The sequence below is a fragment of the Centruroides vittatus genome, unplaced genomic scaffold (assembly GCF_030686945.1).
Source record: "Centruroides vittatus isolate TY-2023 unplaced genomic scaffold, ASM3068694v2 contig_567, whole genome shotgun sequence".
Lineage (NCBI taxonomy): Eukaryota > Metazoa > Arthropoda > Arachnida > Scorpiones > Buthidae > Centruroides > Centruroides vittatus.
This window is the reverse complement of record NW_027122338.1, coordinates 42,752-69,065: the sequence shown is the minus strand read 5'-3', so window position 1 is coordinate 69,065 and position 26,314 is coordinate 42,752. Positions and strand designations below refer to the sequence as shown.

Sequence of the window (26,314 nt, the reverse complement as noted above, 5' to 3'; positions counted from 1 at the left end):
ATGCGTTTGAAAAACATGTTTTCTCGTTGCATTCTTACCGTCTGTTGATATTTAACGGATTTATTAAAACAATTACAACATACAATAGAAGTAAATACAGCACTTACTAATTTAAAACGACGTAAGAATTCCAGTATTGCACATGGACAAGAGGAAGTTTCAAATCAACCTGGCTGGCGGTATGTTCCGAACAAGCGCATATACGTCAACTCACTCGGCTGACTCAGTCGCACTGATTGCAGCGCTTAAATAGGGAACAGAAGGTACTAGAAGTTTTCCCTAAATCCGATTCTCGAACATTCTATCAATACAATCTTTGAGTCTTACAACAGATCATCCACACTTCGAACCGCCAATTCCCCACTCGTTCACCAGAGAGCGCTTCCTTCACCGACTAACAGGATAGCCTCTTCCCGCCACGATTCAAACACTCTTTCTTGCCGCTCAATACTCTTATAACCTATTTACCAATAATTTTTCGTTTGACTAAATGAACCAGGGTGAAGAAAGCGCCCCAGCCTGCCCCACCGTCGCTACTCCCGTTGCTGCATAAAAGTGGAGTGAAAAAAACAACTGGTTATATTTCCAAATAAATTAGTAGTGTTAGCATAAATTTAAATAACATTTATTTCTTTCGTTCTTGTTCGAGACACGTTCGAATTTTTCCGAAATATTGGCTTGATTTAACCAGTTGGTCAGGTTGCGATGACACTAGTATTTTAAAGAATTGACAAAATCGGACCACGTATGTGGAGAGTTTCACTTTTTTTGGGAAAGTGCTACAACTGCAGGAAAAAAAAAGAAAAAAAAGATTTATTTTCCGTTCATTTGTCAAGTGCAAATTAATTTATGTTTTTTAGTTTTTGCAGCGAGAGCGAAAAAAATAAATGTTAGTTTAGAAGTATTAAAAGCTGTGTCTTGCTCAATCTCAAATGTATAGTGCGTTTTCTAGTCATTAATAGTGTGATCTGTTAACACATATTTAAATGAGATATTTTAATCTAACCAATTACATTTTCTGTGCATCGATTTTCCATCTCTACGCGAATCTTTCTCTATCATAACAAAACACAGAAAAATATTCTAATCGTGACTAATTCGATTCTCCGGGGATTTGCAAATATTCGTGTTTTGAGATTTCCAAATCTCCCAAAAAGTGAAAAATTCCACGATTTCTGTAGACATCTCTTCCGTTTAATATCTCGCAATGGGTAAAGGGTAACGGGTAACTTCTATACACGGGAAATCGAGGCTATTTAATTTTGGAGTCGAGTGACGTATCTCCTGGGGTGGCACTTAATGAAAATTTGATCCACTATTGGCGTCTATCTATTATTTAGGTTACAGACATCGTCCGTATCTTTAATATTAAGTCTTCTTTTTGCATTTTTATAACTTTAAAAATGAACGACTTATTTTTAATAATATCTCTTAACAGATGGCGCCAGACGCAATTGTATTTTAAGTAATTGTTAGCCGCAATCTACAAAAGTAAATAAAACTACGCATCCGGTACATTTAGATTTTGTCGTAAAAAATTTTTCTAAAAATGTACGGGGAGCATCCCCTGAAGCAATACAAATTTTGGCAAATGAAGCGAAAATCGCGTTGAAAATACTTTCGGTGAAGCTGGATAAGTTACGAAACTCGTTGCTGGATTTTTGCGTTTTAAATCAATTCATGCAATAGAAAATGTATAACGTCAATACGAAAAACGTAAAACATTAAAAGATTCTACCACGGCATTAAATTGATCTACCCTTTAATATTAACCAACATTTATACTAAAGTCTTCCGATTTGACTTATATCTTTGATACAGCGTTTCTTTATAATCGAGTACAATAGTTGGACACGCGACACAACCATCCAGGATCGGCGGAAGGCGCTAACTTATAATCGGCTTATGCAATGCTTAGGAGGCCTCGACGCTAACGGCGCCAATGACGGGGCATCTCGGAGGAAAAAGGAGAATCTAATATACACTAAGTTGTTGTTATATTTACGTCTAGTTAATTTAAATGATACCTCTTTTTAGCAACAGTTACAAATAATCAATTAATGCTGAACGTCATAATAACGATAATTCTGGGTACTAAGAACACTAGCCGACACTCTGCCGGTACCACTTATCCGTCTCCAGCAGCCGCCATAAAAAATTCCAAGTAAAACGTGTTATTTAATTTAACGCAGAAATTAATGCGGTAATAAAACTACAACGTATACATTACGTCACAGATAATGTTTCCAACAACCGACGCACCAAAAACAAATCACAGTTGCAAATGGCGGAATGGAAACAGAGATGAGTTAGACTACAGTATTTTATAATTACGTATCGTACGTAGTGGCTATATAATTGCATCGTACACTACAAACTATTAAACCGAAACGTGTTCGAGTAAAATAGATCTGTTCAGAAAGTGAAACGTTTTACTTTCGTTTTAGATGGTGCAGAAAATCTTCTTGGCTCAATTGGTGTTCCTTTGCACGACAGTACAGGGGTGGTTCTTCGTCACCGACCGATTTGGTCTCATTACTCAAAGAGTGAATCGAAGAATAGAATGCGGATCGAACGTTACTTCTTACATCAGCGACTACGACGGAGCCATTCACGTGGTGTGTCGAGGAAACACTTTCGACGCCGAACAGATTCGTGTGTGCACTAATTCTACTTACTTCGCTTCCGTGGCGTTAAGAGAATGCCTCCTTCCCTCTTCCGACGTCGGAACTTCCCTGAGAGATAAAAGTGTTCAGCATTTCTATTTGATTTCCGAAGACGTTCCACCAAATTCGCGTGTTACCATCAAAAACCTACCGTATCTTCGCGACATTATTTTATACTATATGGAAAACGTCACGTACACTTTAGAGGAGTTACGCAACTTAGAAAAAATCAATGTGTTGCGCGTGATGACGGAAAAATTTCCGAACGGATTATTCAATGGGCTCCCCTCGTTAAAAACGATTTACGTAGTATCAGGAAGAATAAGAAGTTTTCCAGAAGATGCGTTTCGTGGTTTGAATAGACTCAAATCTTTATACCTTTTCGACAATCGTTTAGAGGATCTTCCGGAGACCCTTTTCCACGAATTGAAATCTCTAGAGGAACTTTATTTATCTAAAAACTTGCTGACCGTTCTTCCTCCCGCCATATTTAGAGGCATGACGAGCCTTAGAAAGCTTTTTTTGAACGATAATCGCTTAAATACTCTTCCTTCTTCTTTGTTTGCAGACAATTTCAATTTGATCTCTATCGACATGGATAGCAACCATTTTAGTTCTCTACCGGAAATGCTATTGCAAAACGTCTCAAATTTACGGTCTTTCTTTGCCTGCAACTGCAATATCAGTGAATTGCCACCGAAGATATTTTATTCTCGTTATGACTTATACAAGGTTCGAATTTGTGAAAATCGAATCGATCGTCTACACCCCGATTTGTTTGTAAATAACCGGTATATTGAACAAATAGATTTACACAAGAACCGTTTGCAAGAATTACCTTCCAACGTGTTCCGTAGTAACAAACGGCTGTCGATGCTGGATTTACGATACAATCTTCTGACTAGAATTCCCTTCGAAGTGTTTGACGACATTCAAAATATTGAAGGATTGTTTTTAACAGGAAACAGAATAACGAAGGTAGACGAGGGAAAGTTTCAAGTATTGAATAAGCTGAAAATGTTATATCTGGATGAAAATCCTCTGGGCTTTTTACCGAAACCGACACCGTTCGGAAGACTGCCACATTTGACATATCTGGGGCTTTCCAACGCCTCCTTCACAGAGTTTCCTCGAATAGACTGGAGCGCGTATAACATCTCGCTGCTCAGATTGAATTACAATCGCCTGTCGACTCTTCGCACCGAAGACCTCCCTCCGGATAATCGCTCTGTAATTTTATTAGTGGACAATAATATCACCACAGTCGAGGGGAAAATCACCAGGAATATGAGTAACGTCTCTCTCTCTGGTAATCCCCTCCGGTGTGACTGCGATTTGAGGAATTTTGTCGAAGAGGTTCAGTTTTCGGAAGTCGGTCGATCGCTGCTTTGCTATTCTCCTTCTGACTTGAGGAACAAGTCTTTGCAGGAACTGACTCCTTCCTACGTGGTGTGTCCCGTTGTAGAAAATTGTCCACCGAAGTGCCACTGTTATTTGTATAAAAGTTTTTCGGTCATGGTGAACTGTTCTTTCTCCAATATTTCCCACGCTCCCGCAATACTTCCCGAAAACACCACAATCGTTCGCCTGGAACACAACTCTCTTTCTACACTGGAAATTACGGATAGTTGGTCTGGAGTGGATGAACTGTACTTGGACCACAATAGTTTAAATCCCTCTGAGCATTGGACGTTTCCATCTTCGTTGAAAATTCTCTCTCTTCGATACAACCGTCTGCAAGATTTTCCTGAAAATTTTTTGAAATACGTAAGTGACGCTTTTGACATTCGAGTAGACATTAGAAACAATGCATTTTGGTGCAATTGTTCTTTCAAACCCTTCAAATCGTGGTTGAATCGCAACGTTCGTAAGATAGTGGAAGCCGAAGAAGTGAAGTGCAGTCGATTGTTGTCGGAGAACAACACCGTTGTCGTGTCTTCCGTATTGAATTTTCCGGATGATGCGTTTTGTTTGCCTCCTTCGATCGTAACGAACGTTGCTCTAATCGTTTCCGGTTCCGTTGTTTGTCTAATAGGAATATTAGCAATGGTGTTGGCTTTCTTATTTCTGAAATACAGAAACACCATCTTGGCTTACGTGTACGTGCATTTTCCTTCGCTGTACTGCTGCAATATTTCCGAACTGGACAAAGATAAAGCGTTCGATGCTTTCATTTCTTACACCGGCAGCGACAGGGACATCGTCATGCGTTTGCTGAAGGAACTGGAGGAGAAACCCCCTTTCTTTAAGCTGTGCATCCACGAGCGCGATTGGCTACCCGGTTATGATGTGATATGTCACATAGAAGCTTCGATTAGAAACAGCAAGAAGACGATATTGCTATTGTCTGCAGAATTTTTGAACAGCGTGTGGTGTCAAGCGGAGTTTCAAGCGGCCTTGGTGCAGTCTTTGGAGGATAAGATGGAAAGGATAATTTTCGTATTGAAGGATAATTCGGTATGTGACGTAGTTCCCACAGATATGCGCGAGTTGCTACTTAGTAGGACTTACTTGTTGTTAGGCGAAAGATGGTTTTGGGAGAAGTTGAGATACGCGTTACCTCGTTACTCGACTGATAAACCGTTACATCGTCAAGTTCACGATGTAAATGCAATGATCACGAAATTAAGAAGCGAAAGTGCACTTTGATTTGCGAAATGAAAATCTATTTATAATAATGGTATAGAATCTTCAGTTTTTAAGGTATGAAAAATATAAAATGAAATGTTATTTTGTATATGGCAGAAAGTTTCAGACTCGAATCATTAAATGCAAATTGTAGTGCAAAAGGTCGAGGTGCTTAGATTTCTTCCGCATGAAAAATAAAATAACAGAAATGTTATATATTCTTGAAATTATTCTCATTCTGTCTTGAGGAACAAGACGTTCCAGGAACTGATTCCTTTCTAAGTGGTGTGTCTTGTAAGGAGGTATTAACTAGTATACATCACGCTTAAAATTACTTATTTACAGTTAAAAATATTTTTATAAATAAACTTTTAACAGTTAAAATTTCTTGGCTTTACTCTGAACAGCACTCAGCTCTTATTGATATTTGTACAATTATAAGCTAAGTGCTGTTCAGAGAAAAGCCAACGAAAAGAGCGTAGAGTTTACTTCGTTTCTTCTTTAAAGATTTTTGAATTATTGAATATGGAACAAAAATATTATCCAGTGTTGAGAAACCAGACCGGAAACCAACCTGGAAATCCGAAAGTACCTCGTATTTATTTAACCAAGTTACCAGTCGCGAACGTAAAGTTTTACAAAAAAACTTTAGAAATCGCCGGTAGTAACGAAACTGCTCTACAGTTATCAGGTAAATCTCTAAGCCCCTTCTTAAATATAGGAATGATCTTACATATACGCCAATCCAACGGGATATTTCCTAATTGATATACATTATTAAGCAAATGTAACATATATCTAATCAAGCCTAGGAAGTACGTATATAGATCTATCGGTATACCATCAATACCCGGAGTAGTATCTATATATATAACCCATTCAACAGGTGTCCGTCCTTCCTTCCGTCCGTCCGTCCCGTAACCGTTTGATAACCGACACTAGAGGCGCCCCTATCGTGTGTCATATTTCAAACATTCAAATTCAATTAACAATTTTAATTATCATTTAAATTAACAATATAAATTATTATTCTTCATTTGGCCAATACATTGTTATTTGGTCAATATAACAATATAAATAATTCAGTATATTTGTAATAGGAATTTATTACTGTCACGGAATGCCTGTAATGTTCACTAGGGGGCGAATAATGAAAAACCGGATAGATTTGAACCGCTACGATAAAACGATAAGTGAAATAGTTAAGCTAATATTTTAATATAATAATAGAAACCTTTCATGGCACGAACGGACGGACGGTCGGAAGGAAGGACGGACACCTGTTGAATGGGTTATATATATAGAAGATAGATTAAGTGCATCAAACTTTTAAAAATTAAGCGCGCACAACTTTCATATATTAAGTGCATTAAACATGCCTCATAGAAATTTGTAAAACTGCTAAAACGCCCACTAGGGAGCGTCCCGGGCTACTAGTTGAGTATAACTAAAACCTTTTGAACTTCTTGTTCTTTTATCTCCAAATTCAACACATCATCCTGCCAGTTCACACACCAGTTATATACAGAAATATCTGGTAAATATTTTCTAGAGTGAAATTGCCTAGAAAAAAAAGCCACCTAATCAAGATCTGGAAGCTCCTTATATTTAGTTTTAACAGAAAAATTATCGAATCGACAGAACTGCTTACTGTCACCAGACGTCAAACTTTCATTAATCCTCTGTAAAACAAAAAAAAAAAAAAAAAGCTTAGAACTACATAAATTGCTAGTAACACTACGTCCTTTGACAAAATTACTCACTGCTACACCATTCCCAGTCGTTGCTCGTCTCATCCTGTTCAATGCCTGATTTCTTCTTGCAACACTCAACCTACAATCTGTATCGAACCATAAAAATTTAGAAGTTCCAAGCGGTTTTGGCACCAATTTGAAAATGAGGATTTAATTAAACAACTCAGGATATCGCACGTAAACACCGGCTGACTTTAAATCGCACACAATAGCTTGCCATATTTATGATTTACCATTTCACTACTTTTGATAATTTTGCGGGTTCTTTATTTTTATTTTTGTCGTACTGTTTATTTATTACTTTCCTGGTTAATACATGTAGGAATAGGTGATAAAAATATAGAACTAGAAATGACAATAATCTTCCAGCGTTCGTAACCGTCGTAACCGTCTTGATAGAACGATAATGTTCTCGCCTTCGTAACGTTTTATTGACCTTTTCTTCTTTCGCGCAGTCACCAGCCGTCGTCTTGCCTCGCTTCTCCCCTTACCACGACTCTCTCCCTCGTTCTCTTCGTCTCCCCCGCAACCCCTCGCAAATTTATTATCTTAACGGTTTAGGAATGTTACTCGTCTAAACCCCACATATAACAGAGGTAAAATATGGCGATTCGAAATAAAATGATTTTTACATTTATGGGCTCGTGGCACCTTGAAACGTCGTGAAATGCATAAAAATTCGGAGGGGCGGTAATCTCTGTATCTATGGATGTGTAAATGCGTGGGGCACGATTTTATTCTAGTCTTGTATCAGCGAATTGAACACGAGCTTCCAGTTTATATCGCCGCGTGGTAAAGCGTGACGTAATTGTCATTTGTAATAATAGTTTTATGAGTTTTATGGTGGTGAAAGTTTCATGGAGTGGGGAGATTAAGGGAGGTCGTGTGTAACTTCAATAGGGTTAGACTTAATGAGAATTTTAGTAGTTATTAGCATTTACATTTTTTTTTTATAAAACTCGTCCCTGCCTCAAAATTAAGCTTTTTGCCATTTTATTTTAGTTAAAAATAAAAAAAGACGTTTTAATAAAATATGATAACAGATGGCGCCACCAAACTTTTAATTGTTGAACAATTCATTGCTGATTTATTTAAAATTAGTTTTTCATTCATTCAGTAAAGAATATGCCATTGTTATTTTATAAATAAAACTCTTATTGTAAAGTCTGTATTTCATTACTTTTCTCGAAACCTACACTATAAAAATTAAATTAGACTAATTTAATTAGTTATAAAGTTATAAATTATTTCCAACGGAAAGTCTTTAACTAATGACGTTTTTCGCGTCACATTTTTTGCAAATTCTTTTGATTCATTTTAACATTTAAGCGCTTTTCTTTAAGTTTTAAGAAGAATATTGCCAGGTTATGGAGTCTTTCTTATAACAGAGTCGATTTGATAAAGGCTTTCATTAATTTAAGCTTGGAAAACCTTAAAACAAAGCCTCGTTGTGCAGTGAAACTTGTATTCATTCGTCACTACGATCCTCGGGAAACAATCCACAAAAATACAGTACAGTGAAATCGAAATTTATGAAAATGCTACTCTGCATGTTTATGTTTATGGCAGTGTTCGACAACACGAAAAATTTTGACGTCGTTGATATGGTTCGGTCATTTCCGACATAAGTGTTACGTATACGTGTTAAAAGGAGTTAATCGATTGTGTTCCGCTGTAGATTGATGGTGACGTTTGGTACGACTCATCGGGATATTTCTTTTTAATTCAGTTATAATAAAAATTTCGTAAATGATATGGAATAATTAGCAATATCAACCGAATATAATCGATAACTTTTCTAACCGCCTAAGAAAGGGTTCTGGACGAATAAAACTTTAATATTAATGTCCTTCACATCTAACTTTCGCCGGAGTTCAAAAATTACTCAGAAAATTAATTTTCATATGTTTCATTTATACGGATTTCGGGAGCGAATCTTTTGCCCACCGTTTTAGTCTACCAAGCGTAAATTGTTTTAATAAATTTACAGATAAAATTACAATAAAGATATTTTATTGACTTTATAACTGACAATAGATACAATTGGCGATAGAACCAACACCGACAACCGAAATGAATCACGGGAACAATTATCCTGTATGGCGTAACGTCTTTTTATTCTCGTATGCGACGTCATCGCAAACGTCACCTATTATCATCCCGCTATTTAAACGAATTAAATTATCATTATTTTTTATTGCTAAATGTATTTTAAACTATCTTAATTATACATCATTTTCTGGAAAGAAAATTGTAATATTATCTTTATAATTGTACTATTAGTTTCGCCACAGTGATTGAGTATTATTTCGTGTTCTTTCATCTTTTCTTCTAATATTCTTCCAGTCTCCCCGGTATAATAAACTTCTTTTTCCAATTTTGGGTCCTATGACCGAACCTATATTAATGCCATTTTTTTAGCGATAATACACATTATCAATTTTAATACGGAAACTAATTTTCAAACGTTTTCTAAAACGTGCTTTTTGCTCAGGGATTTTTAAAAATTCATATGAAAAAAATTAAAAACCGAAATATAGTACTTACGAAGATGCAAAATAGAAGCTTTAGATTACCAACAGTAAGTTTGCCTGTGGATATCAGCAAAAGTTTACAAAAACGTGATGTGAAAAAAATAAATAACCTAATTTTCAATTCTAATATTAATTATAAAAAGTACAAACTGGAAAAATTATTAAGAAAAGAAAGAAAAAAATAGGAAAAGTAAAAGCACAGGTAACTTTTTGTAAATAAATATAATAAATTGGTATAAGAAAATCGGATACCCAACATTAAAACATTAATACTGAATATAACGGATGTGGAAATACCAGGACAATAGAGTTAGAAATGAACTTCAATGGTCCAGCAATGATTAAAATGGAAGATTTTGCTGTTTTTACAGAACATCTTTTATAAAAATTTCCCGAAGATGAAAGACAAGACATAAGAACAGGTATGCAAAAAATAATAATCAGAAACTGAAAAAAAGACTTTAAATAAGGCAAGAACTTATAAGAGATGAATTAATAACGTAAAAACCTTTACGATAAATAATAATTTAGGACTATTACGAGATGACAAAACAAAACAAGTAATAATTATGAAAAATGAAAGAAAAATTGAAGTAGTCGAGGAATTAATTCAAGAAGGAACATATAAATAACTAGAAAAGGACCCATTAAACAACTGACGTAATTATTGGATAAGAAATTAGAAAGTTTAAAAATACACCAATTAACAACGGAAAAAGACCTTAAATATATAAAAAGAAAAGATAACAGAATACCTATATTCAATACAAGAGTAAAAACACATAAAGACCCAGTTAAAGATAGACTTTTAATAGACGTTAAAAACTATGTATATTATAATTTAGAAAAATATTTGAAGAATAAATTAAATTTATTAGAAATGTCTGAATATAGGGTAAAATCACAGATAAATTATTAAACAGATTAAAAAATGATAAAATTATTATAAGTGATAATATGAATTAGTATCGCTGGATATAAAAAATATGTACCCGAGCATTACTAAAGAAGACATTAAAAATTCGTTATCACAAATAGATGCACCGGAACGGTTAATTTGATTATGCTTATTAATTATCGAAAACAATTATTTCCAGTTTGATGATAAATTCTACACCCAAACGGATGAAAAACCTGTGGCATCTTGGATAGGTCCAAGGCTGCAAATTCAGCGATACCAGAACATTGCAATACAAAAGGAGGCGAAATCGACCTGAGCACTATAAAAATAAAGAAACAAAAAGGAAATAACTTTAAAAGGCAGTTGTATGAACATATCCACACAAGCAAAACAAAGAAATAGAATGAATAACAGTTTAGGGAGGGAAATACACCAATCATGGAACAGAATCGTCGACGAAAGGAGGTATAAAAGCAAAGATAATCTGGTGATAAGATATTGTCCGAGAAATGGTAGAAGAACGATGATGTAAGTTTTAGAAATGTTTTAAACCACCTTTTATGAATGTAACTGATAGCTATTGTTATTGTATGCAGGAGTATATTAGAGGTAATGTTGAATTAGTGCTACTTGTGCTTTTGAATGTTGATATATTTAAAAATCAAAAACTGTAAGTTTTATTTTGTTTTTTATTATTTTATTGTCGAGCATTTTATCAATTTTGTAATAAATTTATATTTTGTTTTAGAAATTATTGGTCGTAAACCTGCCGACGAGGGACCGACCGGTCGAAACACAATGATATCGTGTAACGTGTAATATTACTTCCGTCTACTAGTACGAATTTTCTATTATCAGGACGTATTAGACTGGTGTTAAGGATACAGCAACACAGTTTTACAGATCAGAATTATCTATCATTTGTTTATATTTCTCGACTAATTCGAGTAGTATCTCTCTTTCAAAGTTTGTGAAATTACGGCGAACATCACTATCCTCTCGACTTTCCGCCATATTCTACACGTGTTTGCTTTCAACCAATCAAGACGCTGCTGACGAAACAAAACTTGTTTAATCTCGAACGCAGGATTGTTTTAAAACATTAACTCTAGAGTTAAATTTTTATCTAAATACGAAGGAAAAGTAGCTCGTAATCTGACTTCCAGTTACATCTAAACTCGAGTTCGTCAACTCTCTGTTTAACTCGCGTTAGTGAATACGGGGGTTAGACGCGTGACAATATTTATTACTCGAGTTTAGGAGACGCGAGCGTCTTGGGTTTCTTGGAAGCAGTCGGTTGGGTGGGTGACGTCATTCGTGAATTAGGGTCGAGGCTACAGTTCGAAGTTCACCCGAGTTGAGACTATTTTGTGGAATTCCTTTGTTCGAAGGAGTTGTGGTTTGTGGGACGATATCCCCGTCTTGGATTTTAGGATATAAACTGTTCCGGTGTGCAAGAATCGTAGGTAAGTTGATAGAGTTGTTGCGCGTTCACGTGGATAAATTAATTCGGGTTGTTAGTACTTAAATCGGATGGTCGGTCGTAACGCTTCGTGGGTCAGCCATCTTCGGGTAAGATGACGAAGACACTTCTTAGATTTAAAATAAATATTAATATTAAGTTATTTGGAGTAAAGAATCCTTGAATTCCGGATAGAGGTATGTAAGGTTACATAAATTGTTATTTTTACTTTCTCTGTCGTTAAATTAATATTCAATTTATATCTAGGTTAATATAATATAAAAATCTCGTCAAAAGGGGGTTATTCTAGAGTTCTAGGATAATAACTAAATATTTGAATCCTTCGATAAAAAAAGTCCATGAATTTAGCTAAGAATCTACAAATATAGGTAATTTTCAAAATGTTCGTAGGTTAAAACAAAAATCAAAAATAGCGGCGTAGAGATGGTCCCGTTAATAGGTTTGAACAATAGATTTTTGTTTTTGTCGAGTCGGGTCGCCTCGGGGCTTTTCTTCTTGGAAAGTGTCCCGTTGCGTGCTAGGCGAAGGCGATCTCCTGGTGTTCCTCTTCCGGTGGAGGTCCGTGACTAGTTGAGCGGGTGGGTGACTGGTCGAGCGGGTAAAACAAATTACGGATTCATACAATTTAGATTAGTTCTATTTTGCTTCAGATAATTTAAATCTTCAAATAAAATATTACTTTTATCTCTTCTTTAGTATAAACACTCATAGATTAAATACAAGTTCTTAAAAAGTTTGTATTAATGTTTTTGTTTATTTTTCAGATACGTCAAATTACACAAAGTTTCGCAATGAGTCATAAATGTGAATTTTGTTTTAAAACTTTAAAATCTATTGTCGATCGCCACAACAGAACTCGCGCCAGAGAGAAGCCGTTCAAATGTGATATGTGTAAAAAATGTTTTTCGAGGAAATTTCTCATGACCACTCATCGCAGAATTCATACGAGAGAAAGACGTTACCAGTGCAAGATATGCGGCAAACGTTTTTTTCGTAAATCCTATTTGGCCGATCGTAGCAGAAAGCGTACAAATGAAAGGCCGTTCGAGCGCGACACGAGTCACAAAACGTTTACGTATTGCTCAAGTTACGGTAAACACGAGAAAATGCCTACCGTTGTAAAAGATTTCGCGTGTTGTTTATGCAGTAGTTATTTTGCACGACAAGATAAAATGGTTAAGCATATTCGACTGCATATTAATTCGGGCTGTCCAAAGAGTGGTTGCCAGTTTTCGTGCGAACGAAGCTTTTTAGCTCACGTTCTTCAACATTCGGAGGAAACGCCACGAATGTGTGACACTTGCCTTTATCCGTTTGCTCGAATTTCTGCTTTTAACTCGTATAAGCGTATTCTGTCGTCGCCGGAAGATGCATCTTACTGCACCAAGTGTGGATCAAAAGTATAAATTGAAAGAAATCTAGTAAACTAACTTTCAGTTTTGTGCCATGTTTCCCTATTCAGTCGTATGCGCATTAAATATCGCTTACGAACGAAGAGGTTTAACTTTGATGTCTCAGCTTTCTGCCGAAAGAGTAAATGTAAATTTTTTTTTATTTGAATGTAATCAAATGACCATTGTATTTCAACAGTAAGGTTTTTATGTTTTGTATCGAAGATGAGATTTTTATATAATGATTTATGAATGTGTTTGACAACTGAAATTTAGAGGAACAACTAATATTTTGTGTTTTATTTACTTTTTATTTTTTAATTGTTCTCCAATCAAAAGGTGTATTGTAAACGAATGTAATGTCACTTACGTGTGTTGAAGTACTCGACAATGATTGTAACATTTTATAGTTTACTAAAAATATTTTATTATTTACGTATAATAAAATAAATATAAAATTAATTTTTCAAGCGTATTATTAAAAAGAAATATTTATAACTGCGCAAAAATATTAATATACAAAATTATATCTTTTTGGTCGAATGATTAAATACTGTATAATCAGATTGGAATTTTTATAGTAAAACCACGCTATTATTCGCCTGTCACTTGGATATCCGTGCTGTGTAAATCAACTGAAAACAGACCCTGATTTAACTACATAATTTTTTGGTATTAAAAGAATTATATTAATGATGAAGATGTAAAAAAAGAACATAAGAACACACAGAGAACTACAGTTAGTGTGATTGTTGGAATTTGGTGTATTTGAGAAACGATCTTCTTGAAAATGGGAATTAAACTTTGTTGTTATATATGCATATTGAAACACTCGCTTCAAGTTTTATAGATTTTATTAGTTTAAAAATACGACTGACAAATTACAAAAAGTTTTGTAGATTACCGCGGGAAAAAGATACGTAAAATGTGCATTTCTACAGTTAGCTTTCGTTTTTGTATTTAAACCAGAAGTAGTTCACAAAATTATCGTAGCTGCCTTCATCTTTCATATTTCCTGTTAAAGTACCTCGACTCGATATGTACAATTTGATGGTAGAATTAACACCGTAAGAATTTAGTGCATTAAAGGTAGGCAGTTATTTATTGGAAACACAGAATTCTTAAAAATTTAAAAATATAACTTTTACTGAAAGGTAAGTGTGTTTAATGAAAATTGAACCAAACGGATTAGAAAAGCTACGGCTTAAGCAAAATCTGCTGAAAAAAACTGTCACAATTTATTTCTTATTATCTGTCATTATATAACTTTAAGATATGTAATGACAGATAATGAGAAATTAATTGTGACAGAGTGCGGCAACATCTCGGATTAACAAATGAACTGTAAACATTTCCTTAGAAAAATGTTTAGATAAAAAAATGTTTATTTATGTTTAATTTGACTTTTTTACATTGCACATTTTCAGGAGTATCATTAAAGATGCTATTGATATTTAAATTCTTTTAGGGTGTTAGAAGGGTACAAACGGTCATTTCGAATACACTTAATATATGCAGAGAGACTGTCGAACGTACTATTTCACGTTTTTCAGTTATCAAAAGAGTTAGAGAAAGACTTCTTGTTTGACTTACTAAACTTTTCTTATGTTTAATTTTGCTGAGTACTTGATAAATTTGTGTAAGCCTTAGGAATAGGAGTTTTTTAAAAATATTAGCGAAATTTTTTATATAAAACTTAAGTTTATTGACTAAAATTTTGAAACACTAATTAAAATATATTAATTGATTTCCTTTATTAAATTGGTGCAGAGTTTCAGTTACTTTAACCTATAACTGATTAAAAATGTAACCGTGTTTAAGTTCAATGTATCGTAGGGGCCAAAAATTCTAACAGCTTTAATACTAAAGACAATAATGAAAAGTATTACACTGATTATAAAATATAAACAGAGTCAAATTGATTTACTCATTTTATTGTAATGTAGCCAATGATAGTGAAACTGTCTTCCTGTATCCTTAACGCCAGTCTAATAAGTCCTGATAATAGAAAATACGTAGGGCCTACTAGTAGACGGAAATGACATTATAATAAATTAAGGAAATGGAGACATATTGATTTAATATCGTGTAACGTGTGTTCCGGTGAAAAATAAAGAGTTTTTTCTGATAAGTTTTTTTTAAATTACAGAATCAAATCACCAGTCTAATATTGGCCAGTATAAATTCGAAACCGGAAATTAGAACACAGTGTTTACAAATGATTTTAAATTCCAAAATATTTAAACATTGGAAAATGATTTTTATTGTACGTGTTTATGAAGTGATAAAAATATCTTTACATCACCACACAAATAATAAGATGTAATTACTGGTGTAGAAACGCTATCTACTTGCTAGTGTTGCTCCCGTTATTTTTCGTAGCACCACCTCCATGCGTAAGAAATACTAGCGGCATCCTTTGCATAAATACAGTCGCCGGCCAGGCCGGCTTTGTGTATTTCTAACGCTTTTAGGTTGCAAAGGTGTTGAATTTGATCATACATTTTTACCAATTTGGCCTTATGGAGGTCGGCTTGTATTTCGGGGTCAATAGCATAGGCAGATAGGACGGTAGTATGTCTTTGGTTGGCATAGGTGGTATTGCACCACCGTGCGTAATTGCTTACTGTTATGAATGTGTGTGTTATTGGGCTTTACTTGTGTTGTATCAGTGTGATCCTTCGTTAGCGAGTTGGCGTATTTGCTCGATAACTTACGTATCATGCCTCTACTGTACCCGTGCTTTACCGCTATGTTTTCAATGCGCCTTATTTCAGCCACAGTATCCTCTCGTCTAGTATGGTGGGTGTAAGCCGTTCTAGTTAGGGCACGGAATGCAGAGATCTTGTAAGAAAAAGGGTCCGCAGAGTTCGATGGAATAAATATTGGTACGTAGCTAGGTTTGTAATATACGCTGGTTTGCACTCCGCATGCATCCAGGCGAACGTTGACATTCGGGAAATGCTCTTTTGTTCTATCTTGACAGTAAGGCATATAAGTTCTTGTTCATGAAATCTATGAAATCATTTATGTTGGGCTCAACCTTCCAAAGAATGACGATGTCATCCACGTACCTTTTATAAAGTAGGATGTTAGGTAGGAATAGAGATGTGATCTTTTACTCTAATTGTTGAACCACCAATTCGCACAAGTCTCCTTGTGTGAATTGGTGGTTTAACAATTGGTAAGAATTAACTGATAAATGCATGAACAAAATGTTATGACTGAATTTATGAAGTTATGGCTGAAGGTATCCAAAAGTTCTCAACGAAAAGAGCCTATCGGTGTATCATTAGGTCGAACAAATTGTCAACTTGATCAATACAGGAGATGTAGACGAGCAGGGTATTGAGGAGTTACAGAAGGTTTCTGGTGAAGCCTTACCAACGACGATCTTCAATAACTGGCAGAACAAGGAATTCGTATAGAACTGGAAAATAGCGATTCTGAAAACGAAGCACCCAAAGAATTTCTCTACAGATTTCCTTAGGAAAAGTTTGGTAACAATAACCGTAATCGTTGATCAAACTGTACCGAATGATCCAGATTTTGAAAAGAGTGCAAAAGCGAAACGAGGCGTTTTAGATGCAATCTTCCGCTCCCGACATTTGCTTAATTAAGAAAAGAAAAAAGCCACAAATAAGACTTCACGACTTTATCGCAAAAAACAAGAATTTCAGTAGAGCCAGAATCTTCGTCACAAAAAATAAACTTTACATTTCTGTGTGCTTATGTTTGTGTAATTTAACATATTATTATGCAAATTAATATAAATATAACTTAAAATTATAGTAAAATTTGTTTGGTTTTTGTCGCGTGTTTTCTATCTCTATTTACTCGATGTTAAAATGATCTGGTTTAACGCTGTTTCGTTTAGCACTTCGTCGTCAAGAGACGTATCCTCCTCGTCAAGCGGGGTCTTATTGTAGTAGATAACACTAACTTAATACGCTTACGGTATCGAAAGATAACTTTGACAGCACGACGAGCAAAAGGTTTGTTAAATTTGGTTGGTACTTTTCAAATTCGATTTCTTTATTTACATTTGCTAATACGGAATTTTATTCTTTAATCAATATTAATATTGTGTGTATAGCTACAGGTCCACGTTTCTTTACTAGGAGGGAAAGACGCATATAATGCCACAGAAACATATATTATTTGTTATCGAAATATCAACGATATGTTACAGAGAATATAAATTTTAATAATAATTTTTCTAAATTATAAATTGTTACTTTCCTTTCTCTACTTTTTCTGTATAAAGTATTACTTATTGTCGAATTTCATTATTGACTTTGCGATTCAGTTACAGTTTTATTATCTAATTATTACACATTGTATAATATACTACTTAATCAGAATTCACCACAAAAGCGTATAAAACTAACATTTATTACAGCATATTTGAAATAAACAAAATTAATTTATATAGAAACAAATGCAAAATAATAACAATTTATTGGTAATTCCTGATTAAATTGATTAATATAGATACATTTGAATTGTCGTAATTACAGAATTCGTTAAGTGTAAACATTGTAATAAATCACATCGTCTCGATTATTCTTTGGCTCATTCTTGTCATTTCGTTTTCTGCGATAATAAACGATGAAAACAACAATAATCACACCTAATATAAATAGCGAAGTGAGAACAGCGACTGCGATTTTCCATCCGGAAACAGAATTAACTTCATTCGGAGAAAAAAGAAATTTCTTTGATATTCTTCGTTCGAAAACATTTGCGGAATAACCTTCATACGAAGAAGCATTTGCCGACGACGTCAAATTATCTTCTGGAATTTGTGTGCATCGATCATCAGAAACAATTTCGGTGAAAGAAAAAGAAGAGGAATTTCTTCTGCAGTAAATATTGGAGAAATCTGCAATTTTCTGTTTGTTTCTAAGCAACCAATTCTTTGTAAATTGCGAAGCGAAATCGCAAGTCCAATTGTTTCTCGATAAGTAAATCTTAAATTCCGTAGAAACGTCGATCAGGCTCATTAAACCGGAAGGTAATTCGGTTAACCGGTTTCCGTCCAACCACAGGAATTTGAGGTTTTGTAAAAGAATATATTCCGAAATATTACTTAAAGAATTATTACTCAGATGCAGATGGGTGACGTTTCTCCAAGTTGCACAATCGACATCTGACAACTCCTTTATATAATTATTACTCAAATCGACAATCGTCGCATTCGGGACGAGAACGTCGGGAATTCTGTCGATTCTCTTTCCGGAACAATTGACCATCACGTGATTATGTTCTGCAAAACATTCGCAATTCATCGGACAATAATTTCCTATGACTACGAGAGATGTATTATCGAGCAAATTTCTTTCTTCTCCGAAGCATTTCGTGTTCTCTATATATGAAAACATTCTCTTTGCCACGTCTATATTTGACTTAAGGGCAGAAACGAATTGTTGCAGTTCGTAGTTACAAGTAATTTCATTATTACTTAAATCATATGTCGGCATTTTAAATCCATATTTCCTGTCATCGATGTAAATTGTTCTGATTTTACAATTATACAAACGAATTATCATGCGATTTGGTGTGTAAATTGGCAGTTTCACGGTTTGGAAACGATTATTTGAGAAATCGACTTCAGTCAAGTCGTATTCTGTCCAATTTAACACCGGCCATTGTGTCAAACCTGCATTCTTTAAACGGAGAGTACGCAGACGCTTGCTGCCGCCAAAAGGATGCTCACCAATAATTGTAGTTAAACTGTTATTAGACAGATCGAGATACATTAAATTAGTCAATGGGAAGAAGATGTTTTCGTGTAAAAATGTCAGGCGATTTTCTGATATAATCGAGAATCTGCAATGACGACAAATTCTGAAAAACATCTTCGGGAAGATTTTCTAACCGGTTTCCCCGCAACTCTAACTCTCGCAGTTCAGAAAGTCCATGAAAAATTCCTCTTGGAAGTGCCGATATTTTATTATACAAACAGGAAAATCGTGTCAGCAGTTTATTATTTCTCAGAAGATTTGGCGGGAGATGTTCAATTTGGTTGAAAACTAACTCGACGGTTTTTAAATTAATTAAGTCAGAAAATACATCTTCCTCGAGGGAAGAAAGGGAACAAGACACTGCATTAATTTCCATCAAGTTATGCAGTTTCTTGAAGAATCCGGACGGAATTTTTGATAATTCTCGGTTCCAACTGATATTAAATGTCCTTAAATTATGAAGACCTTTCAACATGTCACCGGGTAAATCCTTTATCCGATTCCATTCTAAATCTAAATATTCCAATCGGGTGAGATTTCTAAAGACACGTGGATGAATCGATCTGATGTTATTGTAACTTAAGTCCAGTTTTGTCAAATTGTGAAGATCATAAAATAGATCTTCGGGTAAAAGTCGTAAGTTACCATGCGTGATGTATAATTCGGAAAGATTAATTAACTCTCGGAAAGGTTTGTTCGGAAATAAATTGAACTTAAAGGAGTCAAATTTCAATGAGGTCAGCGACAGAACATTCTGAAATGTTAAATTTAGAAGTTCCGACGTCTTCACGCTTTCTATTTCGACCGATCGCAGAGAAGACATGTTATTAAACGAGGCGCTTTCGAACTTTCTTTCATGCACGTTTGATACGTAAAATATCTTGATGTGTTCTATTCCATATCCAAACGAGAATATTCCAAAGTCAATTCCGGACAAAAACAATCTCTAAATAATATCGTTTGTATATTTTTAACGTCCAAACATCGCATCAAACGAGAGTCAATTGTTTCCTCGCCGCACTTGATGAATAATAATTGGTTTAATATTTTAACGGAGGAAAAGTTTTTTGATTCGTAGCAGCATTCTGCCGATGACGTACAAGAAACATTTCCCCAATGTTGCCAAAACTCTTGACAAGAATTTACCACTAAAAATAGCAATTGCAAAACGATAACAAACCTCATCTCGTCCGATGAAAATACTAATTCATTCGACACGAAGAGCAGCAGAAACAGTCGACGAACAATACACAATAGTCAAACCGAGCTTTACATATTTAGTACTGTTACTACTTTTTTCTGACTGAGTGAAAACACGATAACTTATGACGTCAGTGACATAGAATCGTCATTTCCGCCAGAAATATTACGTATACAGTTTTTAATCTCCTCGTTTATTTCCGTTTCATTGGAAGGAACAATATCGGATTAACGTGAAATTAATATTTTAGGAATAAAAAAATTGGTTTGCACATTTATCACACGGGAATTGTTCGTTTAAACATATTGATATTGTAAATAAAATATTATTATTATTTTTTCTCTAAGACGTGTCAATCAATAATGTTTTGTGATACAAAGGACTGTTTCTGTCTGACTTCAGTTAATTATAATAAAAATTTTATAAATGGAATTGAAAGAACTATAATGGAATAATTAGGGTTGAACGGGGGGCGCTGACTGGTGACTTCTCAGCTCACTCTTCTCAAATCTAATAATATCTTAGTATACGTATTTATTTAATTATTTATACTAAAATGAATAATCTTACGACGATACTGCTACTGCTAATAATAGCCGGAATAGATCCGAATGCTGGCCCATTACAGAAAACTCCTACGAAACGAGGAAAACCGCCTATCCATCCTTCCAATCAGCCAGTCGTCAATCGTAAATCTCGGGAAGGAGAAAAAAAATTGATTATTACCTATGTGGAACTGAGAAAAATTAATTCATCTTCGCAAAGTGAAAAATTTCTTTCAAACACTTCGCTAGAAAATCTAAATATCGAATCCCCGGACACCGCAACTACAGCTTTATGGTTGAAAATCGTTGATTTAATTATGAAAATAACGAATAATTAGAACGTCAATTTGAATATATTCAAAAAGAAATTAATGGTATTCGTAATGAATTTACCGAATTCATCTAATTACTGAAAGAAACGAATAGATTGATCAAAAAATATCTAAACTCCGGATTGACAAAGAGTTAATGCAATATAACATCAATTCTTTCAATAATACACTTAATAATAATAAACGGTTAATGTTACCTATGGTTCTAAAATGGCGGCTCGTCTCTGATTCCAGCAAATAGAAGAAAGGAAACAGTAGGGATGCACGTTCTAATTTAACGTGACCTATTCTAATAGTTTCGTTGGTAATAATTACGGTAATTTATTACAATAGGTTAGGTTAGGTTAGAACGTGCCTCTCCAGTGTTTCCTTTCTTCTATTTGCTGGAATCGTAGACGAACCGCCATTTTGGAACCATAGGTAACATTAACCTAATAAACTAATAATTTACGATTATTCAAAATCGTTTACAGATGCAAATCATAACGAAGTCCTGAATTTATTGAATCACTCTCTAAATATACGTCGCACTATGGATGAAAGTATTAAATCTATATATAATATTCCTACTGATAAAATTAACATTAAATGTGTTATCCTAGAATCCGATCAACTGAGAAACAATATTATCACTTCCTTTAGTAAGCTAAAACAAAGTAATCCGATTGAAGACTGGAGAAAATTAAATATATCAACAGATTTGGTTAAAAACTCTCGTATTAGACGAAAATTACTACTCCCTCATTATATTGACTTAAAAAACGTGGTATACAGATTAAATTACCGCCGGTGACTTTATTCACCTCTTAAATAATACTGACATTTTGGGAATTACAGAAACCTGGATGACTTCAATACCCGATAAACTAATTAAAAATAATGGTAATTATTACATTATATCTACTTTAGCTCATAAAGCGTTTGCCCCGGACGTCCTTTCGGCGGTCTTTGTCTATTATTTAAGAAAAAAATAGGAGAAATTAAATCAATTCAAAAAATAATAATTATATAATAGTAATACTACAAGTAAATAATTCTGATCTGATCTTTCTGAAAAATAAACTAATTATTGTTATATTAGTCCACATTCCTCCCGAGCATCAACTTTTAAATGATATTTTTAAACAATACGAAAAATTGAAACATATTTCACCATTTGCTATTATAATAGGAGATTCGAATGCCGGTATAGCGCAACAAATGGATTTAGAATTTAAAGGTCCGAACTCACTGATTCATAATATTCGTAAATCTAAGGATAACAAATACAATAATATGGGACTACAACTACTTAAATACGCTTTCCAATCTCAGTTATATATTTTAAACGGCAGAATTAGTACCGATTTTCCGTCAGAATTAATTATTTTTGTCAACGTTCTCCGAAATTTGTACATTTATATATTTATGTAAGATTGTATTGTATTGATTGATGTTATGTATTGTACAGTACATTAATGTTATTACATGCCAATTATTTATTTATTGTCTTATCTCTCCCCCTGTAAGAAGGTCTCCTTAATACAATAAAGTCATTATTGTTGTTAAAATAAATATAAATTGTAATTGTTTTATATTCGTGCGAATGGAAGTTTTTTCGCCGTGTGAAATTTCAATCATATGACGAAATATAAAATATTTCTTCCTCAAACTTAAGAGAAAATAAAAGTGCTCTTTTTTGATAAGAAAAGAAGACAGCAAAAACATAATTCAAAGACATAGAAATGATTCCCTGTTTGAACGAAACTCGGACCATTTGTAATATTTAAAGCATTTACAACAGTAAATAAAAGTACGAGATAAATGCGGAACTCTGGCAAATAAAAATGAATTAATCTTCGAGTAAGAAACTTAAACAAATCGAGGTAATTTGCATCTAAAATTAATGAACTTTACGAACGACAGGATAAAGGAAGGATGTTGAAGTTTGATAAAGGAAAATACGGAGAAACAAACTTTAAAACAAAAACGAAAGTAGTTTAAAAGACGAGGAAATAACTGTAAAAAGTGTGGTTATTTACAGACTTAAATGTTAACTTTAGTTTCTATCGGTAATTACTTCTATCGTTTGCACTTAAAAAAATAAATAGATAATTCGTCACCGTACGACTGATCCTTCAAAAAGTAGTGATTGTCTTTATTACGTAGAAGTGTTTTTTGGTATGTGTATTGTACGTCGTCACAGACGAGATCTAAACGTTGTTAGACAACGAAAACATTTGAATCGCTAAAGCCCTGGTCACACCATGCGATTTCCCGCCGCGCCGGCGAATGCAACCGCCACTACAGACAAGTTTGTTCTTTTCGCGCCGATTCCAAACGCGCATCCAATGAACAAATGCCTTTGTGCAACGTCATACGGTAACAACATTGAAAATACAGTGATGCCTCGTATAACGTACTTAATCCGTTCCAGGTGCACGTCCGTTATACGAAACGCATTTTGCCATAGAAATACATGTTAAAACATCTAATTCGTTCCGCAGGATAAAATAACCGTGCTGTATCATAAAATAAATGAACATGGGGTGCGTTCTTTTATTCCTCCTCGTAACTCTGCGCGAGCGACATCCGTTTAAAAATTCCTGCCGAACGCGTTCCTAAATTCCGGTGGGAGTGCGCGCCGTCGAACGGCAAAAACGGCCGCTCGTAGCAGTAGTTTACGGTGGAAAGCAACGTGGCGTCCTCCGTGGCTCAGATAGTTTCGTTTCCGGGTCCATTATTTGGTTTTATAAATGAGAATTTAGAAATTATGAAAGCGGGAGTTAGCGAGCGCGGTGATGTAAGTGTCTTTACGAATTTTTTTCGAGGGTATTTTGAATGCTCTTTCAACAAATATCAATTTTATGATTAAATTTTACAATTGGGATCCTTCTTTTGCCTTTTAAAGCTCATATTTTAGAATTATAGATTCCTCTGTCACGATACTATCGATAGCGCGGGCGCCGCCATATTTCTTTCTTTCGCCGTCTTCCTAAATGCCTACAAACGGCAGCGCACTCCCGTAGTAGCGGAGACGCAGAGCGACCGCTATTAAAGAACGCACACATGGAGCAGTCACCAATTATGCCGGAAAGTCCGTTATTCGAGGCGTACTGTACGTTATACGAGGCACCACTGTAGTTCATCCTCATGGCGGATAGTTAGAAAATTAATACTTTTACAGAATCGAGATCGATCGAGCTTATCCAGGATCGCGAATACCCGTGGGATATTAATTCTTTGTTTTATCGAAGATTTTATCTTTTCGTGTATTCTCGCCTGTTCTATCAAAATAATTGCCTTTTTTTTCTTTTACTAATTCCAGAAAAAGAACTGCTTGCCGTTTTAATAAGAATAGTGGCTAAAATTTCTCAAATACTATGAGGTAGAACGTAAAATGTCGGTAAACTCGCGAAAATACTGAAAAACAAGCTACTGAATTTTATTGGTTTATTATAGGGTCACGTGTTTTCGAGTTGCAACGTCAACGAACAATGTGACCACGAGAAGACGCGCGCGACTCGCGCGTGTTGCAGTCGCGGTCGCTTGCGCGGCTGGAAATCGCATGGGTTGACCACGGCTTAAGAAAAACATACGTCATCATCCGAAATAGAACGTATCAAATTACATCAATCGCCATAAGTTATGACCCGACATTCGAATGAATATAGTGAAAGCGGAAGCAACGTCAGTCGGAGCGGGTTAGTTCGACATCTCTGACGTAACACTGCAGTTAAGAAACCACAATTTTGTTCTTTATTGTTTAAGGTCGAAATGTTCACAGATGAATGTTTACGAGGAAGAATGTAAATCAGTTCATGTTCACTTCGAATATATAATGTTTCGGTGGGCCAATTCATCTTTAAAGTACTAAGTTAATACAATCGTGTTCAGCCAATGATCGCTTAACCTCTTAACAGTGAAGGACGAGAATAGTCGTCCAAGACGATCGAGTGGCAGTTGTGAAGGACGACTATAGTCGTTAAAAAATTCTTATAAAATACCTGGACCATTTCGTGAAGTCGTAGAATTTTCACGAGTAGTTGGGTTCTCCAACTTTGTTTTGGAATATCCTTTAGTTCTCGAGAAATTACAATAAAAGAGAGAAAATTAAAATAAATATGAAATTTTAGACGGCCATCTATCGACATAAATCGAATTTAAATCTCCCGCCGTCATCTGATTGGTTAAAAAAATTAATATTCCTAATTGGCTCGCATCAGAAAAAAGTAGGTGTGACTTCTGTAAATGACGCTATCGGGAGTGCACCGATGCAACCGGAAAAAGTAAACAGCCTACGTCATTAGTCTAACGGTCCTTGTCTGACCTACTTTTCGTAGAATCAACATTGGAGTAAGCTGTAGTATACCGTAGTAGTTTATAGTAAAACGGTCTTCTTTAATATTCATAGTAATTTGTAATGCTCGGATTTCAATTTAATAAGTATTATTTAGTTCAGAAACATTATAAATACATCATTAAGTAGGAGAATAACGAAAAACTTTATTTTTTAGTATAATACAATTTACAAAATCGAAAGTTCGTATATCGTAATATTATAAAAAACTACATCGAAACATACAAAGTCACCTAATTTACTTAAATTCAGTTCATTATACAACTGTAGATACTCTTGCCTTCCTCAGTTTCCTCAAAACAAAATTCGAAAACTTCAATTAATTCTATAAATATTTAAGCGCCATTACTATTCGAATTAACTGTAATTACAAATATAACTGAAAAATATTTTCGACATAAACCCTAGGCAATAATTATCAAAACAAAATTCTTCAAGTATAAATTTTTCTGATCGAGTAATATGTAATAATAGTTTTATCTATTAGTCTTGCCATATTCTACTTTCTATGTTCACATCCATTTAGTTTCATGTAATTACACTTTAAATGTAAAAAAATCTACCAACAAATAAGTTTTTTAATAAAGATACTACTTGCTAATTAAAGTTTGTATTCTTCTTTGACGTAGTTCTACGTTTTAGCAATAAATTGGTAGACATGTCTAAATAACATGCTTATAAACACTAAATGCAATAAATGTTTCGAAATTAGAACTAGATAATTATATGCACAAATAAATTTACATGCCTTCATTTACATCCAAACAAAGATCAGTTCTCCCAAATTGTCGAA

The 26,314-nt window shown here is 34.5% G+C and overlaps 2 protein-coding genes across 2 annotated transcripts in view; one reads left to right on the top strand and one right to left on the bottom strand.

Annotated features, from left to right (window-relative positions):
* Positions 1 to 26,314, top strand: part of LOC136979011 (uncharacterized) — a 46,450-nt gene that overhangs the window by 5,402 nt on the left and 14,734 nt on the right. Inside the window, exons 4-5 of the mRNA XM_067274890.1 lie at positions 2,448 to 5,310; positions 5,842 to 5,985. Coding sequence (XP_067130991.1) covers positions 2,448 to 5,310; positions 5,842 to 5,985 — 3,007 coding nt within the window. The remainder of the gene's footprint in view (positions 1 to 2,447; positions 5,311 to 5,841; positions 5,986 to 26,314) is intronic.
* On the bottom strand, positions 18,990 to 20,364 carry LOC136979019 (leucine-rich repeat-containing protein 15-like). Its single transcript, XM_067274897.1, has one exon. It carries the CDS (start codon positions 19,925 to 19,927, stop codon positions 19,124 to 19,126), a length of 804 nt encoding a protein of 267 aa, XP_067130998.1. The 5' UTR covers positions 19,928 to 20,364; the 3' UTR covers positions 18,990 to 19,123.